This window comes from Panthera leo, chromosome C2, assembly GCF_018350215.1.
Source record: "Panthera leo isolate Ple1 chromosome C2, P.leo_Ple1_pat1.1, whole genome shotgun sequence".
NCBI lineage: Eukaryota > Metazoa > Chordata > Mammalia > Carnivora > Felidae > Panthera > Panthera leo.
This window is the reverse complement of record NC_056687.1, coordinates 153,228,428-153,248,750: the sequence shown is the minus strand read 5'-3', so window position 1 is coordinate 153,248,750 and position 20,323 is coordinate 153,228,428. Positions and strand designations below refer to the sequence as shown.

The 20,323-nt window shown below is 48.7% G+C and overlaps 1 protein-coding gene across 1 annotated transcript in view; it reads right to left on the bottom strand.

Moving 5' to 3' along the window:
• Positions 1–18,422, bottom strand: part of TRANK1 (tetratricopeptide repeat and ankyrin repeat containing 1) — an 82,142-nt gene extending 63,720 nt beyond the window's left edge. Inside the window, exons 1-7 of the mRNA XM_042903299.1 lie at positions 18,146–18,422; positions 14,750–14,876; positions 12,041–12,191; positions 8,955–9,073; positions 6,174–6,257; positions 5,789–5,927; positions 3,161–3,295 (exon numbers count right to left, since the gene is read on the bottom strand). Coding sequence (XP_042759233.1) covers positions 3,161–3,295; positions 5,789–5,927; positions 6,174–6,257; positions 8,955–9,073; positions 12,041–12,191; positions 14,750–14,876; positions 18,146–18,399 — 1,009 coding nt within the window. The 5' untranslated portion in view covers positions 18,400–18,422. The remainder of the gene's footprint in view (positions 1–3,160; positions 3,296–5,788; positions 5,928–6,173; positions 6,258–8,954; positions 9,074–12,040; positions 12,192–14,749; positions 14,877–18,145) is intronic.
• Positions 18,423–20,323: the final 1,901 nt, after the last annotated feature.

Genomic DNA, 20,323 nt, shown 5'->3' with positions numbered 1-20,323 from the left:
CTATATATATTGGCTAAATACATAGGCTAAATATATATAAACATATATTGGATGGGCTAAATAACATCTATTGGATAGGCTAAATATACTGGCCTATATATATATAGGCTATACATATTGGCTAAATACATAGGGAAATATATATAAACATATATTGGATGGGCTAAATAACATCTATTGGATAGGCTAAGTATACTGGCCTATATATATATAGGCTATATATATTGGCTAAATACATAGGCTAAATATATATAAACATATATTGGATGGGCTAAATAACATCTATTGGATAACGCACGTCGGATAGATGGGTTAAATAACATACATGACGAAAATCAGTTTCACTCATTTTGCCTTTACTTTTTCATATGACTACCAGAAAATTTAAAATGTTATATGTGGCTCTCATTATGCTTGTACTGGACAGTCCTTGTATAAGTCCCAGGAAAGGAAATGCTTGCCAAGTTATCAATGCAGAGAGTTGGCACCCGAGGCGCTCCATGCATGTAAAATACCCCACACTGCGCAAACCACCTGGATTTCAGGAGACTTGGAGCTGTGTTTCTTTGCAAACTGAAAAGTCCTGTCTGGAAATACTTTTTTTTTGGGGACGGGGCATTTTCAGAGTAGGGATGCGTAAGGAGAGCACAGTGATTGGAGACACAGACGTTAACCATAAATTACCAGGGAATTATCATTAGCTGGAACCAGATCACCTTAGTCCACAAGGGCCAGTAGTTGAATGTCTAGAAATGCTACAAGATGGTTGATCAACATAGTCATTTAAACTTACGATAAATAGGGGCGCCTGGGTGGCTCAGACGGTTGGGTGGCTGACTTCAGCCCAGGTCACGATCTTGCGGTACGTGAGTTCGAGCCCCGCGTCGGGCTCTGTGCTGACAGCTCAGAGCCTGGAGCCTGTTTCAGATTCTGTGTCTCCCTCTCTCTGACCCTCCCCCATTCATGCTCTGTCTCTCTCTGTCTCAAAAATAAATAAATTTTAAAAATTAAAAAAAAAAAAAACATACTTATAAAAAAAAATAAATAAACTTACGATAAATAGGTTACATTAAAAACAAAACTCGGGGCACCAAGTCTTGGTGTATTTACACCAAGAAAATTGGCAAACACCACAATTCAGGGCTTTTCCTTCTGAAGAACCCACTTGTCAAACATTTGCCAGGATACCATTGCCTTTAAGAAGGTACTAAAATAGGAAGTGATCCTACATGGCGGAGAAGCAGGGGGATCCGAAGTTCCCTCGTCTCTCGAACACAGCAGTGTTGAGTCCAAAGGACTTTGAACTGCAAGACCCCGGGTAGCAAAGTGACAGAGATGCCTCCAGGGACCTACCAGGACAAATTGGTGGACCATAGGTGCGTGACTGCAAACTGGGAGAGATACAATGGGCGGCAGAGGAACAGAGGGGAGGGATCCCCTTCTGCAGAGAGACAAAGAGAAGAGAAAGGGAGGCTGGGGAAGCGTAGGACTGGATCTGGACAAGAGAAGAAGGTAGTAAAATACACAGGACACCAAAAAAGACAATAACAAGTGCCGGCAAGGATTTAGAAAAATGAGAACTTTTGTGCGTTACTGGTGGGAGTATAAAATGGTGTAGCCACTTTGGAAAACAGTCTGGCAGTTCCTGAAGGGATTCAACATGGTTACCGTATGGTCTGGCAATACCACTCCTAGGTATCTACCTAAGAAAAATGGAAATATATTCCAACACAAAAACACATACACAAAAGTTCATAGCAGCATTATTCGTAATAGCCGAAGGGTGGAAACAAGACACGGGCCCATCCACTGATGAATGGGTAAACAAGATGTGGTTTAGCTACACAACGGGGTATTATTTGGCAATAATAAGGAATGAAGTCCTGATACATGCTACAAGGTGAACATCGAGAGCATGCTCAGTGACAGAAGCCAGTCACGAGACTGTATGGTTCCATTTGTGTGAGATGTCCGGAAGAGGGAAGTCCCCGGGCACGGAAAGTAGGTTAGTGGCTGCTTAGGGCTGGAGAGGTAGGGAGAAATGGGAAATGACTGCTGATGGATCCGCGGTTTCTTTTGGAGACGATGAGAATGTTTTCTAACCGATCGTGGTGACGGTTGCATAACACTGTGAATGTGCTAAAAACAGGGAATCGGACCCTTGAAACAGGTGAATTATATGGCACCTGAATTATATTTCGATAAAGCTCCCAACAGTATCTGTAGCACACCCTTTCTCCGTTTCCCCAGATGTGGGTTCCTGGGACGCAGTTCTTTGGGGATGACATTAGAGAAAGAATCCTCGCTGGGCTTCCCTGGGACACGTTGAGGAAAAAAGACTACAAGTGCCCGGGACGTCCCCAACCAGAGCCCTCCAGGCTGCGTCTAGTCCACAGGCACGTTTAATTTTGAGCAGACATTTTATAATCTTGAGTTGTCTTATTTTTTTAAAAATCCATCTTTCCAGGGGGCACCTGGGTGGCTCAGTCGGTTGAGCGTCCGACTTCGGCTCAGGTCATGATCTCACTGTTCATGGGTTCGAGCCCCGCATCGGGCTCTGTGCTGACAGCTCAGAGCCTGGAGCCTGTTACGGATTCTGTGTGTGTGTCTCTCTCTGCCCCGCCCTCCCTCGCTCGTGCTCTGTCTCTCTCTGTCTCAAAAATAAACATTAAAATTACATTAAAAAAAAAAAAGAACCAACTTCATCCTTGCATGCACCAGCCTCCCTCTTCCTCGTGGCCTGTCTGGCCTTGGCAGGTATGGAGGATGCGATCCCCGCGTTCGATTCTAAGTGGCCAGGAAGCAGGACCACTTCTGTGGTCTGGCTCGTTAGCGTAGATTTGGCATAAAATAAAGCGCTTATAGTAACTGTGTGATGAGGGAAGGAACAGGGCAGCCAGAGGCCCATATTCCGGAGACATTCAACCCCACAGAAGCCATCGAAGCCAAAAGAGCATGGGGACCCCAGCCCATCTTCCTTCCCTTGACCCGCATCTTTCCTGCATATAGCCTGCCCTCCCAGTCATGCTTAGGTCGACAAAAGGTTTAGCCCTCTTGAGCCCATCCCAGGAGGAAAAGGGTAAAAACGTGTGGTCAGGCTCTCTAACGCCTGAGGTCATCCAGCCCACAGCACCCCCTCCAGCCTGGTGTCGCCACTTACGTTTGATGAGGTATCCTGGGTAGTGAGCCGCGGCAACGATGTGGAGAACGGTGCAACCATCCCCGTCCTTCTGGTTGATGCGGCCTTTCCACTCGGGCTTGTGGTCCATCAACCACCTGAAAAGATGGTTTTCCTCTGAAGGGAATTAAAATGAGTTCCTGATGTTATTTTCCACACACAGAAAATCAATCTGAAAGCACATCGACACGTACCGTCCTGAGGGAGCCAAATGGGGACTCCGACACACGTGTGCCACTCACCACGAGAATGGGAGACACAGAGTTTGTGAACTAAAAGGACGAGTTCTAACTTCAGCCAGATTTCCGAGCAGCAGAGCCCGAGACCAGGGTTCTTGTACGTGTGAGTTGTTGACGGGGAGCTCAGGAGAAAGAGCGTGAGGGACGCAGGGCGGGGCAGGGGAAGGAGGCGAGCAGAGATGTGGTCTCCCCTGAGTCGGCCTCAGCCTGACCCCACAGGGAGCTCTGCAGCGTGAGCTGCACCACGGTGTTGACCCACGAGGAGGCAGGGGCTAACCTTTGTGTCAGTCAGTCAAGAGCTCCAGAACACCTCTAGGGAGGGCGTGTGGTTGAGGGGGGAGCGCCTCCAGAGAATGGGGGGCTGATTGGCCAAGAGCAGCTCTCTGGCCAAGGAGGCAGCTGTCTCCTAGGAGACACTAGTCGTAAAGAGGCCTCCAGTAAAGAGGCAACAGTGCCCGTGTCAGAAAGCAGGTCAGTATCCGAAAAGGTTACCCTAATCAATACTGTTAATAAGACTGTTAATCAAGACTGTTAATATTTTTTAATGTTTATTTATTTCGAGAGACAGTGCATGTGCATGAGCGCACATGCAAGCAAGGGAGGGGCAGAAAGAGAGGGAGAGAATCTCAAGCAGGCTCAAGGGCGCTCAGCTGGGCACCCGGTGTGGGGCTTGATCCCATGACTGTGAGATCATAACCTGAGCTGAAGTCAAGAGTCGGACGCTCAACTGACTGAGCCACCCAGGAGCCCCGATAGGACGTATAGTTAAAAGTTATTTTCCCAAGTTCCTTCCTTGGAGCTCCTGGGATCAAGGAAAGCCACACACTTCTGCCAACTCTTTGAACACGGTTTGTCACCACGTCAGTTTTCCTCTGAGAAACAAATCAGGGATAACCTTGAATGCTTGATCGTATTGACACGTGCCTGTATCCATGGGAGCTAACGTAAAGAGCAGACACAGCGGGGAATCATGACTTTCACAACCAGAGGCACACTTCTCTGGGCTCCAGATTCCTAGTTTAAAACTGGGAGGACTGGGGGCGCCCGGTTGGCTCCGTCAGTCGAGCGTCCGACGTTTGCTTTCAGCTCAGGTCGTGATCTGATCCCACGGTCGTGGGATCGAGCCCAGAACTGGACTCCACACGGAGCGTGGAACCTGCTCAAGATTCTCTCTCTCTCCCACTCTGTCCTTCAAAAATCAAAAGTAAAAATTAAAAAAACTGGGAGGATTGGACCTAATTGCTTTTAGTCAGACTTTACTTTTAAATGTTTGATCCACCCGTCCCTGCGCAAGAATAAAACATTTCATGGACTCCACAGTACATGAAATGGAAATCTGGTTAAAGGAAAGTGGGGGCCCAGGTCTTGAAGGCCCTGCCCACCCCCCTCACTCCTTCATTCCCAGGAAGGCAATCCAGCCTAGAAGAGGAAGACTGTCTAGACAATTCTCTTGCCTCTTCTGGCTCTAAAACAGTATGGGTAAATGTCTAACTCTGGTGCCGTACATGCTTGGAAAAGAAAAACAAGCTTTTATCTTGTGTGTGCGTGCGTGTGTGCGTGTGTGTGTGAATGATAAAATTTAAATATTTTCAAATTGAACTCCTATAGCCAAGTGGTGAAGACTTAAAAAAAAAAAAAAAAGAATTCTATGAAAATCGGAGTCCTTTAAAAGAACCACAGCAGACGCTATCAACAACAGCCAGTGTTGAAGAGTGTTGAAGCGGTCGACTCTCCGGCTAGAGAGAAAATGAACCCGAACAAGGGGAAAGACCACACGTGCCTTCCGCGGCTCGGGGAGCTCCGCCCAGCAAAGGCTGTCTGTCCCAAGGTCCCTCCTCCGGTCTCAGTGCCCCTGTGCTGCCAGGATCTGTCTAGGAACACAGAATCCTTTCAGCTTGGGCCCCTGTAGCTACTAGGTCCCGGGCGAAATAAAAACAAGGCTGTCTGGGGAGCCCGGGTGGCTCAGTCAGTTGAGCGTTTGACTTCGGCTCAGGTCATGATCTCACGGCTCGTGAGTTCGGGCCCCGCATCGGACTCTGTACTCACAGCCTGGAGCTTGCTTGGCATTCTCTCTCTCCCTCTCTCTGTCTCTCCCTCTGCCCCTCTCCCCCCTGCTCGCACCCTCTCTCTCTGTAAAATAAAAAAAATAAAACGTTTTAAAACCAAAACCAAACAATGCTATCTCCCTGCTGCCTTTATTCATCTGAATAATCAAACCATTTGAATATTCAAATCGTTTGAACATGCCACCTTCAAGTGGCTAAATTCTGGCTAAATTCTGGTGGTTAAATTCAAGCTGCTAAATTCAGCAGAGCTCGGAGCTCAGAGCCGGGAGGGCGGCTTGGGTGGGGTGAACCAGAAGAACACTCACTTGCTTGGATACAGAGCCGCATGAGGGCATGAAGAGGGTATGGTCCTATCGTCTCGATACTCGCACCGATGGAGACGAGCCACTGCACTAGCTTGGGCACCTGTTCCATATTCTCATAAAGCCCAATGAAGACATATTTCTGCGGGGGAAGAAAAACACAAAGGAAGAATCATGGAAGTCACTACATCAATATTAAACGTCAAACCCCTTCACTCATAAAATTTGGGATCAGCAAAACCTAGATTCGCTGTGGCCCACGCCTGAGATCATTATACACAACCGATATGCAGTGAGGCAGCTGAAGTCCCCTTATCCAAGCAGAGGTCCCAAATACAAGCCCCAAGTGGCCTGACTTAAAACCGTATGTTTCAAGAAGCCACCTCACCTCAAAGAGACTCTTCAGTGATAACTCTGGGACATGGATATTTCGGGGTAGCCGGTCCTTTCTCGCTGACAGAAGTAGGAACGACTGGTGAGAAGGGAGAAAGAGAAAAACCTGGAATAATAATGCTCTCCACGTAGGTTATTGGAACAAACGTTACCTTCGGGGTGAAAACAAACAAGCAAAAACCAAAACAAAATACCCTCCAGCCCTATCTCTCTCTCTCTCTCTTTTTTAAATGTTTATTTGTTTTTGAGAGAGAGACAGAGCGAGCACAAGCCGGGGGAGGGGCAGAGAGAGATGGGGACAGAGGATATGAAGCGCGCTCTGTGATGACAGCAGACAGCCTGATGCGAGGCTCGAACTCACGAACTGTGAGATCATGACCTGAGCCGAAGTCAGATGCTTAACCAGCTGAGCCACCCAGGCGCCCCAACCCCGTCGCTCTTTTTAAGTTACGTGCCAAGCTTTACAGCCTGAGCCATGATAATCGAAGTCCTTCCGTCCGGCCGATGTCCTGCTCCTGCTGACAGCTAAGCTCTCTCCACATTTCCTCAAAGCCTGCTGCAGACGGGAGCAGCTGACGTTAAGCAGCATTGCCAAGGGCAGAGTGGGTAAAAAAGTGATTCTCTGCAAAATTCTGAAAGCCGAGCAAGCAGAGGAATCCCATCCTTTACAAGCATCTCATCCCAATTAATTCTGTAGCACACGGGTGTTTCATAAGCCCCAAGTGTTTGGGGTCCGTTAGACCCCGGCGAGCAGAGTGTGCTGGAAAGGTCACTATCAGCGAGTGACAGCTGGCTGCACATCTCTCCCCAATTCCACACCCGGTAGCCCTGTTCGTGGCTTCAGGTTGGCCATGGCTGGAGTACTGATGCTACAAAGATTGGCAAACACTACAAATCAGGCCTTTTTCTCACAGACAGCCAGTTGTTGAACCACTGACCCAATCTAGAGTCAATGAAGAAACTGAATCCCTCAGAAAGGTTAAGCAATTTGTCCTAGGTCACACAGAGAGGTCCCTCCTGAGATCATCCAGGTGTGCCAACAGGTCTGAGGGCTCCAGGTTCTGGTATGGCCGTGACTGGGGACCCGGGCTCCGCATCAGTCTCCCTCGTGTATGCCCAGTGGACATGGGGACCACAGGGACTGAGCCTATGGCCACATCTTGTTTCCAGGTTCCTTCAGCCTGCTGCCCTCTCTTTACTGCTCACCCTGAACACACAGGCCCCAATCTCAGATGACATACTCAGGGTTCTAACAATCCTGATTGCTGACCCAGCTTTTTTTTTTTTTTTTTTTTTTTTTTTTGGTCTCTGTTTCCAATATGTGAAAATGACCTGGGCCCCACTGCTGGAGAATTGGACCAAGTGCACCTGCCCCTTGGGCTGCCTTCTTGGGCCTTCCCTTCCCTACCTACCTGCTTTCTCAAGACCTTGGAATATGGGACTGAGTTTCAGAGAACTCGTGGCTGGATTTTAGGGGATGTCCCATGAACCCCCTGAAACTATGTATACAAAGAGAACCCCATAGATTTCATTAGATTTCCAGTGGAATCCATGAGCTTTCTAAAAATTGAAGAACTCTGTCTTCTAAAGTCATTCGCCCTGCCTGGCTCTAGAGTCCTTATGGCTTGCCCTGGCTTTTAGTGACTTTTCTGGACTGCCAGGCTTTAGAAAGCCCAGCAGGCCCTTCCTGACCTAACTCCCATCCTCGGCCGCCTCTTTTCACGAGCACGGAGAGGCCACCATCAATGACAACGATGCACTGGGCACGTAGCACAGCCAGCTACCATGAAGCTCCGTTAGCTCAGTGCCTGGCACATCATAAGCCCCTGACAAGCATTAGCTAATATTATTATTAGGCGTTCTTGCTCCGGTATTTCTAAACTTCACCAAAGCCCCGAGGGAGTAAGTTTATATCCTGAAACTTACAAACGCGGAAATGAGGCCCAGAGGGGAAACAATTGGTCCAAAACGGAAAGTGGAAGATGATGATTCGAGGAGGCATCTGTGTCACACCAAAGCCCAGGCTGCGGGTGCACTGGGCACCGGGAATCCCTTCCACGGATTCCCCGCCTCGGGCCGGCTCCTGCAGCCTCACTGCTACCTGCGGGCAGCGGTCCCTTAAGCCTACACAGAAGCGCTGGGGGCAGCACAGGCAGGTCTCCTGAGCCCACACTAGCAAATGCAATATAGAAGAGATTGCATGAGGGCGCCTGGATGGCTCGGTTGGTTAAGTGTCCGATCCTTGATTCTGGCCCAGGTCATGAGCTCACGGTTTGTGAGTTCGAGCCCCACATCGGGAGGGAGTCATAGCGTGGAGTCTGTTTGGGATTCTCTCTCTCCCTCCTTTGCTGCCCTTCCCCTGCTCGCGTACTCCCTCTCTCTCTCTCTCTCTCAAAATGAATAAGTAAACATTAAAAAAAGATTATATGAAGATGAACATTCCAAAATTTATTTTCCTCATTCCATATTACCATTGGCATCTGGACTTTACACTTCTATGATAACCATGGAGACATAGGGCAAGGAGAGAGGGTGATACACGTTAGCTAATGTTATTATAGGTGTTCTGAATACGTTTCCTATCTTAAAAAAAAAAACTGGCTAATTAATATACCTCAGTGACTTTCCATTTTTAATGATGTGTCAGTTAAAAAGTTATTTTGGCATCAAGATAAACAAATAATAAATTACAATCCCCCTCCCCAGTGCCAGCAGAAAGAATCTGTTTGATCGAGAATGTGCTTTTCCCACAAGAGAGTCATCTCCTTTTACTTACGTGCCATAATCCTTTCTTTGCCAACTTTTCTATTACAGATTGCCACACTTCTGTTGAGAATCCAGTAGTAAAAATATGATCGAAACAGGGCAAGAAACTTTGCAAAACAATGGGGTCGCCTGAAAGAAAGTTCCATAGTTTAGAAATTTTAACCCAGGCAGAGTCTAGAACATTTGGGAAAAGGTCCTCCGTTTAGGATCACACATAAACAAGTGGTAAATTAAAGATATCAGAACGAGAGGCATTCTCGGGCACCAGGGTGGCTCAGTGAGTTGAGCCTCCGACTCTTGACTTAGGCTCAAGTCATGATCTCATGGTTTGTGGGTTAAAGCCCCACTCTGACAGTGAAGAGCCTACCTGGGATTCTCTCTCCCCCTCTCTCTCTGCCCCTCCCCTGCTCACACATACACACACACACACACACACACACTCTCTCTCTCTCAAAATAAATAAACTTTTTAAAAAATAAAAAAGAAAGAGAGGCACTTGCAAAGTAAAAGTCCTATATAATTGACTGAAGCAGCAATCATTTTAAGTTCACCTATAAACTCAATGCCCCAAGGGTTAAGCGGTATAATGTGAGCTAATACTCACTTAGCTCTTCTATATGTGAAGCCCAGTGATATGTGCTAATATTTAATCCCTCAAACATACCGACAAGGCACTGCCTATTATCTCTACTTAGGAAGAAATAGAAGCTCAAAAAAGTTAAAAAAAAAAAAAAACTCACTTCCCTTAAGAAAGATGTGACATCATATGAGGCATGTTAAGATACAAAACACATGAACTAAGGGAAGGGAAGCAAAACTAATATAACAGGGAGGGGGACAAAACATAAGCGACTCTTCAATATGGAGAAGAAACAGAGGGTTGCTGGAGGGGTGGTGGGAGGGAGAATGGGCTCAATGCGTCAGGGGAATTAAGGAATATACTCCCGAAATCATTGTTGCACTAGATGCTAACTAACTTGGATGTAAATTTAAAAAATAAAGAAATTATAAAAAAAAAAAGAAGAAAGAAAGAAAGAAAGAAAGAAAGAAAGAAAGAAAGAAAGAAAGATGTGACAAATATTATCCTCACCCAACCAATGAGAAACAGAGACAAACGAGGCCAGGCTTCATGGCATATCACGCAACCAGTTAACGACAAAAACAGAGATGGGAACCCAGATCCACCAACTCTCTTATTCAACACACATTCTTCTAACCTAGTGGCCCAATGCATCTCATGATCCTCCAAAAGCCACATTTCTCAAACCCATGGGTGAGATTATCCAAGGAGACGAGGCAGGTGCCAGAATAGCATCGCACCTCCTCCAGGATTATCAATTTCCACAGAGAGGTAACTATCAAAATAAATAGATGTTGCACAAAAGGATACAAAATTTCCATAGGCATATTTTTCAAATTTTAGAAATCGGGCCGTGGGCATCCATTCACCCTCCAAACAGGAGTCCTTTGGCATAAAAGTCTGGGATGAGTTGCCCTACGGAGTCCTACGACGTGCCGCTCTCAGGATGGGAGCAGAATGGAAACCGTCCAGATTTCTTAGGGGAGCAGTCGCCAAGAACGAACGGTGACTTTACAAAGATGCAGAAAAGACATGAGAGATCGAAGGGGAATGGCCAAGCCATCAGGTTCAGAGGAATGGGACACAGGCTCCGTCACGGCAGTGAAAGGGTGCCTGGAAAGCTGTGACCCATCAGCACTCATCTGGGCATCTTCCATTTCTCTGCTGGGGGACGTGGCTGTGTCTACCTCCAACCACCCCCCACTCACTGCCTGATGCGGCTCTCACCCCTCATCTGTGCCAAACTTGCCAAAATCTGTGGCATGCTGGCCACAGACCACACAAGCTGCTTTCCCACACTCCCAGTGGGAACAGGTGGCTCTGTCACAGTTGAATTTATTTCCCCACCTCTGAAAGCCAAAGACCATTTGCCCACCGTTCTAACATGTGCCGTGTTTCACATCCTAACATCTCTAGAATGGGGACGCGTGTGACGATTGAGTTTGTCTCTTAGTGGCAAAGCATTTGTTTCACTGGCACATCTTAAATGGGTACAGTCTTAAATGTGATCAAACACAATATTTGAAAACAATGGGCTGGTCATTGGCAGAACTTTTAGACTGCGCCAAGATAAACACAGGAAGAGTTCCGTGGTCACTGGCAGGGAGTACATTACATTGTGTTACGGCTTTCTGTCTTTGTCTAATCCAGGCCACTGACAAAGCCGGCTCACGGGCCAGGTCATGAGAGTAATAACTCAAGGCGGTGACGCAGAAAGCCCCCATGCGTCACTGACCATAGCGGCCGAGACGCCGGGCACCGCGGCAGCTTCCGTGGGACCCTCCATCAGCCCTTCCAGGCTATTCTGACAGCGAACAAAAATATTGCCTCCACGTATGGGATAAATCCATGCAAAACTCATAGGAAAGAGCACAACTCACGTAAAACGAGTAGTATGAATAGGGAAAGATCTCTCAGTAGCAACACAGAAAACTGAAGTCTGAAACAAGAGTGGCGGAGCTCTAAGTGATTTCTGCAAAACGATCAAGAGTGGCGGAGCTCTAAGTGATTTCTGCAAAACGATTTCGGTGTTTTTACAAGAACCTGAGCCACCCCAACTTCCAAAATGCTTTCTAATGTGAAAATCAGTTTCATTCAAACTGCATACATCAGCCACAAAGAAACCCCCTGGAATTATCTCTCCAGGAGCCATTCAAATAAAATAACAAGGAGAAAGAAAGAAAGAAAGAAAGAAAGAAAGAAAGAAAGAAAGAAAGAAAGGGGGGAGAAAGAAAGAAAGAAAGAAAGAAAGGAAGAGAGAGAGAAAGAAGGAAGGAAGGAAGGAAGGAAGGAAGGAAGGGGAAGGAAGGAAGGAAGGAAGGAAGGAAGGAAGGAAGGAAGGGAGGAAAGAAGGAAGGGGAAGGAAGGAAGGAAGGAAGGAAGGAAGGAAGGAAGGAAGGAAGGAAGGGGAAGGAAGGAAGGAAGGAAGGAAGGAAGGAAGGGGAAGGAAGGAAGGAAGGAAGGAAGGAAGGAAGGAAGGAAGGAGGAAAGGCAGATTTCCCGTGGTTCCAACTTACTGCCCATAGTGGTAAAGACTCCCACAAGGAAATCAGCAATCTGGATCTGGTCCGGGCTGCCCTGGAGAAGTCGCAGACCCTCGAAAAACATTCGAGCAGCTTCGTAAGGCTGAAGCAACCTCAGCAAGGAGTAACCAGCCCGGTAGTATCCCTGGGACAGAAGAAAAGCAAACCCGTAATTCACCCATGCCTCTAACCAGCTGCTAAAAGGAAAGGCAAGATTGATGACATGGGGAAATGAGCTGGAGAGGTTTCACTTCTGTGTCAACACAGATTTCTAACAAGCACTGGCTACAGGATTTCCACGTTACGTTCTGTGCCACAGTTTTCCTGTCATTTTTTAACTGCCAAGAAAACAATCATTTCCAAATGCATGACTTCTACTGCATCTAACGTAGGACAGAGCGAAGGAAGTGGGCCCGCTTCCAAGTACATGTGTGGCTTAGTTATTCACGCAACAAATCACAGCCCTGGCAAGAAGAGAATGAAAAAAAATCCTCCGACGACAGCGTTCCAGAAAAGAATGAGACTGTCATGTAAACACAGAACTTGTTCGCTGCTCCTTTCAATCAAAGTCAACACGACTTCCACGGGTACACGGCTGGAAAAAAAAGTTGTCATGACAAGCGTTGAGGTATATCGAGCTCCACGTTATAGGCATTGCATACCGGAGGCAAAAATTGTTTATTTCTGTGGAGAGGAAAATTACAATGATTGTTGGAGGAAAATGGCTGACTTTTGCCTACATAAAATGGTGTGCCTTGAGTAGGAGCAAAATGCCATTGCCTTCCCCCTCTTTGATTCTCTAAAGGAATCCACACCAGGATCTATCACGACAACATTCTAAGATGACGAAAGGTGCCCAGCAACTGGGTTCACACAAGAAGCAAGCACTTAAAAATTCCACTGAACACCAAATCTCTGACTATTGATTTGTTTTCACCTTCATTTGAAACGTCATTAGATGACGACGAGGAAAAAAAGGGTTGGGAGAATGTCTGGGTTTTTTTCGCCCAGCCCAGTAAGCTGGATACAGAATTCCCCGCTTCCTTCCCTTCCTCAGATTTTAGTTTCTTTCGCCTTTTATTTTGGTGGGGAGAGGAAAGGGGTTCAGAATAGGCCACCCCAAAATATGGCACTTCGGCCTAAGGATTATCTTGAGCCCAAGGCATTTGAGATTCAAAAGATGTGGAAGGAAACCTTCCTGGAGCTCCCCTGATCTGAGTAAAAGCAGAAAGTCTAAGAAATGAGGACTGCCATAAATTTTCTCTCCCAGGGAATTTTTATGGCCATGAAGAAGACGGACATTGGCACTGAGCCGGCCCAGCGCTGCTAAACATTACTGAGATAGCCCTTCTCTCCCCTCTCATGAGTTTCCCCCACGTGTGTGCATGTGCGTTCCCACAGTCCGCAGCCCCCCGACGTCTAAACCCCTCTCCTTTGTCTGTCCCGCCTCCACACTTTACCACTCTGTTAAAAATGTATAGGGGCGCCTGGGTGGCTCAGTCGGTTAAGCATCCGATTTCAGCTCAGGTCATGATCTCGCACTTCATGCGTTCGAGCCCCGCATCGGGCTCTGCTGACAGCTCAGAGCCTGGAGCCTGCTTCGGATTCTGTGTCTGCCTCTCTCTGCCCCTCCCCCGCTCCCACTCCTTCTCTCTCAGTCTCAAAAATGAACAGATGTTTAAAAAAAAATTTTTTTAAGGAAAGGCTGAAGGTAAAATAGGCAAATCCCTCCCTCGAGGATGGAGGACATGCAGGTCAAAACCCCTCGTCCCTTCCCACTGTTCCGTACACAAAATGCAGATCCCTGAGAAGACAACACAAACTCTTATGTCCTGAGTGCCAACAACTCGAACCAAGGTCTCCTTAATCCTTGAAGCGACTCTGAGACCTAAGCAGCCACTCCCTACACAGTCGGGGAAAGGAAGGCTTAAGGAAGGAAACGCATTTCCTCCCATGCTGAAACCAGTCTGCCGCACAGCAGAGCAGCGGGGAGAAAGGCCTACGCGTTTCTGACCTTGGAGCCTTGCCATAAATGGTCTGTATCACTCACGTGACACTTAATTGTCTGTGCCTCAGATGGTTCCAGAATGGCAACTCCTTTATGGTCTCCGATTTTGCTTTTTGTCCTCTCCCCAACTTGACCGAGAGTTACTCAACAGCTGGGCTGGCGTCTCCCTGGCCTTTTGCTCACCCTGAGGCGGGAAGAACTCGAAGACTGACAGCATTTTAGCTGCGGAAAACGATCAAATACTCATTTAAATACTCATTTACCGATCTTTGTTAACCCCTGGTGGGGGGGTGGGGGTGGGGGTGGATTGCTGGCCATTCGAACCTCCCCCCACCCCCATCCCTCCAACGGAGCTGATTTCCAAGTAAGAAGTGCTTCGGAAGGAAGAAGTAATCGGTGCCATGTGGGTCCGCCCAGCTTGCACCTGCAACACAGCTTAGCTCAAATGAAACTCGGAAACATCAAAGTACACTTCGGACTACGAGTAGTGGTGAAACTACATCAGAGCACAACGAGCTCCACCTGCAAGGGCATTGCCACACCTGGCCCTCAGTGTTCCCGGTCTTCTCCAGACAGGCTCGCACGCCCTACGGGCACCTGTGTGAAGTGCAAAGGATTGAATGAGATGCACTCCTCATATTTCCATTTTAAAAAGAAGGGAGGAAGGAGGCAGGGCCCCCCAGCTGTCCCCGTACCTTCACGTAGGTTGGATCCCACTGGAGACATTCCTTGGCCGCCACAAAGGCCTCATTCCATTTCCCGAGGCTATAAAATGCACTGGATTTGTTGCACAGCAGGACGGCCAGCTCCCTGGGGGGAACCCTGTCAGAAAGAACCAACCGGTGGTCAGTAGAGCCCGAGCCATCTTTCTGCAAATGCAGAAAACCACCTTCGAGGTCACAATTCTGGGGCTGACTGCCACCATCACCAGCTAAGGTCCCAATTACACCGATCACATCTGACCCTCCAGCCCCCAGAAATCCCGGGGCATTGGCAAAGTGCAACCACTCCCAAATCCTCTGCTCCTTTTCATGACAGATGTTCTCAACACCTTGGTTCTACCTCTGACTGATCTCCAGGATCTTTTCATTTTTTAGAGACCGTTGGTGAAGCTTCTGTGAAAATGGTGACTGGTCCTGGGGCGCTGGGGTGGCTCAGTCAAGTGTCCGACTTCAGCTCAGGTTATACTCTCACAAGTCATGGGTTTGAGCCCCACGTCAGGCTCTGTGCCGACAGCTCGGAGCCTGCTTTGGATTCTGTGTCTCCCTCTCTCTCTGCCCCTCCCCTGATCATGCTCTGTCTCTGTCTCTGTCTCTCAAAAATAAGTGTTAAAAAAAAAATTTTTTTTTAAAGTTAGGTGATGCAGATAAGCACAAATAAAAAGCAAAGTAAACATCACCTCTACAACTGCCCCATCGTCAGTGCTTTGTTTCCGGCTTCTGTCCCCTTAAGTTGAAGGGATGAGGCCCCAGAGGTGCACAGAAGAGGCAGTGGGGCGGTCAGTGGCTGATCGATCAGCAGGGGCTGACTGCAGGTGTCCCACCCAGATAACCTAGGCCGTGCAGCCATCCACAGCTGCAGTGAGCACTGGCTGCCACTAGGGGCTCCCATGGCCCTGTTCTCCAGATTCGCCCTCAACCTAACGGGAGCTGCCCTCTCCCCGGGGAAGTTGTGCCCCTGGTGCGGACTAAATTGTGCCTCTCCGTCCATATGTCGAAGCCCTGGCCCCCCGTGTGATGCTATTTGGAGATGGAGCCTTTCAGGACGTAATTAGGTTTAGATGAGGTCATGACATGGGGCCCTCATGATAAGATTAGTGCTCTTATGTGAAGAGACCCCAGAGAGCGTCCTCTCTCTCTCTCTCTCTCAATCTCTCTCTCTCTTTCTCTGCCGTGTGATGATGATTCAGAGCGAAGGTACCCATCCGCAGACCAGGAAGAGGGCTTTCACCGGAAACTGAGCTGGCCAGCACCTTGATCTCAGACTTACCAGCCTCAGAACCGTGAGCAGTAAGTTCCTGTTGTTGACTCCGCCCGGTCAATGGCATGTTGTTTTGGCAGCCCAAGCCCCACTCCTGAGGACAACTCCCCGGGGCCAGACAGCCTACAACCGAGGGTTGGCTGGCATGGGAACCAGAAGGTCAGCTCCCTGGCCCCAAAGTGGGACGGGCTCTGCAGTCCAGCTCATGCGCCAGAGCTCCCCAGGGGATCAGGCTGAAGCTGCCTCCAGAGGACGCACCGTCCCTGCTCGGAGCCCCTGCCCCTGCCCCATCCTCCTTCCCTCAGTCCCCTTCTCCTGAGAGCACTTGCTCTGCAAACCAAACGCACCTAAATCCCTATGTCAGCCGGCAGCGGCAGGGGGGAACAGTGGCAGGAAGGTTATGAGAGATAATAGGGGAGGGTCCGGGCAGGGGTCCCGTTAGTGGCCCCACGGTGCGGGGTCAGTCTACAGCCATAACTGCTACACCCAACTGCCTGTTTAAGAAAGTCAAATGCTTTGTGCTCGGGGCCCAGCTCTGACACCGTTCTGATCTGAGCCGGGAGGGGCGGAATTACAGGCCCAAATCAATGACACTCAACCCACATCCAGCTACTGGGTAGACACCAAGGTGACAGAAGGCAGGAGGTGGGAGCCGGGATTCAGTAATTTCATCCCGGGGCATTTCCCGGTACAAATGTAGGCCGCAGGCACCCCACAAATGCCAATCTCGGCCTCCTCTACTGCAGCGGTCCCCCAAGTATGGTCTGGGAGTGTCTGGTGTGCCCCAAGACCATCTCAGGTGGCCCACAAGGTCAAAATATTTTCCCAACGATAGCAGGCTGAATAATAGTCCCCCAATAATGGTACCACTTGTTGGCCAAAGAAACTTTGCAGATGTGATTAATTTACAGATCTTGGGGGGAGATTGTCCTGGATCAGGATACAACCACAAGAGTCCTTATGGGAGAGGGACAGAGGGAGACGTGGCTGTAGCAGAGGAGAGAGTGACATGACGTGGCAGCACACTGGGAAGAGACGCTTTGAGGATGAAGGAAGGGACCACAAGCCAAGCCGGGCAGGCAGCCAGCCAGAGCCGAAAGAGGCAAGAAATGGGTTCTCCTCTGCAAAAGACCAGCCCCACCAGCACCCCGATTTTAGCTTCGGGAGACTCATCTCAGCTTCTGACCGCCAGAACTATAGGATAATAAACAGTGTTTTCAGCCGCTAAATTGTGGTCATTAGTCACAGCGGTAACAGGGGACCACGCATGTGTCTTTTTCACACGTTCTCTCCCATGTGTGCGGGGAATCTTCCAGAGGCTACACGACGCGTGGTATCACAGTGGATTGAACGCAGAAGCAGATACGAGAAGTCGGATGCCTTCTGTTGGGACGGACATTAAAGAGGTCTGCAAAAATGAAAACTGGGCCAGCCACCCTTCTCACTAAATTTTCAGCTTTGGAAAACATACTTATTTTGCATTATAATATGTTACTTCCGTTAACATATAATGGGCTTATTACTGATCTTTTCAATAGATGCTTAAAAACGTATTTTAAGCTTATCTCCGTTTTAAATTCAAATACAGGCTCTACTGAAAGCTACACCCTACACAGACAACAGCTCTTAGCTGTTAAGCATGCTGCGATAATAAAAATGTTTGGGAACAGGTCTCCTGAAAGCCGAGGGGGCAGAGGAAGGGGTGGACCTGAGTCCCCCTGGGGTACACACGGTAGCCTGGGGGTAAACATCACAGATGATCAAGAAAGTGAGAGAGATGGCCATTGAGAGAGGCTGGGGGCTGGGATCGTCCCAGGAACTCAGATTCCCACAACCAGACAGAAGGGGAAATTGTGCAATGCTTACCAACAGCGTCCTACGTTTCACTTTCTATTTCTCCGGTACTTGGTATTCTCTGTGCAGTTTCTGAGCTCACAGCACAGAGCAGATAAATAGGAAGTGGGCGAGAAAGAAAACAGAAACTAGGCGGCGTGATAAGAAATGAAAACATAAGCGGCAGAGTGAGTTTCCTTCCATTTGCTACAAAAAAACAAACAAACAAACAAACAAAAACAAAAAACGAAAGGTGAGGAGTAAATCCCAGCACTTACCCCCACGGATATAACTGCAGGAGAATCTGGATGGCCTCATCATACTTTCTGATGGCCAGAGAGAAGTTCCCGTTCTTAAGAACTTGGTTGCCAGATTCTTTCAACAGCTCAGCGTAAGCTGTGGGGTCCATCCTGTGAGCAGAGAGACGGGGGGAAAAGGCTGGCGGCCTGGCCGCTCTCCCTTCACGTCTGCATTGCTGACTGTGTGGAGAGGCACTTGGTTCATTCTGGCCCCACCCACCTGCCAAGCACATCCTGACAACACCCCTCACCACCAGGGGACCACACGGGGCTCTTCTTTTTCCGACCTCAGCGGCAGCAGCCGGGGTGGGGGTGGGGGTGGGGGGGAAGGGGGGGTGGGGTGTATTCCATTTATTCTGTGCTAATGGCCTGGCCAGGCACTGAGTGGTGAGGCTGCTTCTGCCCACAAGATGACTGACACCTGGCAGGTCGTGTGTGCCCCAGAAGCGGCGGCTGTTCCCGAAACTGGCACTGTTGTTACCTTCTTGTTTACCCACCACCACGGCCCCCGTAAGGAGGCGCTGTCCCCGCGGTGCAGAGGCAGAAACTGAGGCTCCTGGAGGTTCAAGTCACCTGCCCCCGGTTCCGACCCGATGGCCAAGTTTCTGCTCCTGACCACTGCACCGCATCGACTACTGGTAGCGGCGAAACTCAGTGGATAGCCCTCCCATCCTCTTGGAAGGGGGGAAAGGTCTAGAGGCCTCCATATACGAGGGGTTAGGACACAGGGCCACAGCCACTGCCTCTTCCGCCCTCTCCCCTTTCTCAAACACTCTAATATAATCCCCAGAGTATTTGTCCCCGAGATTACTTCTTGCAGGTCGTACCTTCTGTCTTACTTTGTCGCCCTACGGACTAGCATATGAGGGCCATTTAAATATTCATGGTGTAACAGATTGGAATGCCAAACCCAGAAGGAATGCCAAACCCAGGCAACCCAGAAGGTTGCCTGTTACTGATTCTCTCTGATGTGTAGTAGGAGACAAGCGTCCAGAGCCTCACCTGCCCATGGACCCCAGAAGTGTTTGCTGAGCAAAGGTAGTAGAGAGGAGCTTGAACCCATAACCCCAAGATCAAGAGTTGCATGTTCTACTGACTAAGCCAGCCAGGTGTCCCAATATGCCTCTTTTAGAAATAACTCCCCGGGGCACCCGAGTGCCTCAGTCAGTTAAGCGTCCAACTCCCGATTTCGGCTCAGGTCACGAGCTCACAGTTGTGAGATCGAGCCCCACGTCATGCTCTGACCTGAGCACCGAGCCAGCTTGGCATTCTCTCTCTCTGCCCCTCCACTGCTAGCTCTTTCTTTCTCTCTCTGTCTCTCTCAAAATAAATAAAAACTTTAAAAAATACTTCTCCACTGCAAGAAAAGGCCACAAATTTGTCCAAAATGTGTAAGGCTGTAAGCCCACAATTCACAGAGGAGTACAAGTAATTTCTAAATATATGGAGAGTGAATAAAAAAGATCACTCTCACTAGAGAGCAAAGAAATGAAGAATTACAGCAACAAGGTATCATGGGGAAATACTTAAACAATTAAAAGAATGACCCCAAATGTTGGGGGCTGTCATATACCGCTTAGAGGGGAAAGGTACTACATCACGGACAGATTCAGTCTTACGGATGTTTGCCACAGTGAAATGTGGAAATAACCCTAAATGTCCTATGACTCGTAATGGGTTTGAATCGGTTATAGAATACCCATATGGGGGGTGGGGGGGCACCTGGGTGGCTCAGTCGGTTGAGCTTCTGACTTCCGCTCAGGTCATGATCTCACAGTTTGTGAGTTTGGGCCCCGCGTCAGGCCCTGTGCTGACAGCTCGGAGCCTGGAGTCTGCTTCGGATTCTGTGTCTCCCTCTCTCTCTGCCCCTAACCCACTTGCATTCTGTCTCTGTCTCTCTCAAAAATAAATAAACATTTAAAAAAATTTTTAAAAAAATATATCCATATGGGAGAATACCATTAATTAAAAAATCATGTTGTAGGGGCGCCTGGGTGGCTCAGTCGGTTAAGCGGCCGACTTCAGCTCAGGTCATGACCTCGCAGTCCGTGAGTTCGAGCCCCGCGTCGGGCTCTGGGCTGATGGCTCGGAGCCTGGAGCCTGCTTCCGATTCTGTGTCTCCCTCTCTCTCTGACCCTCCCCCGTTCATGCTCTGTC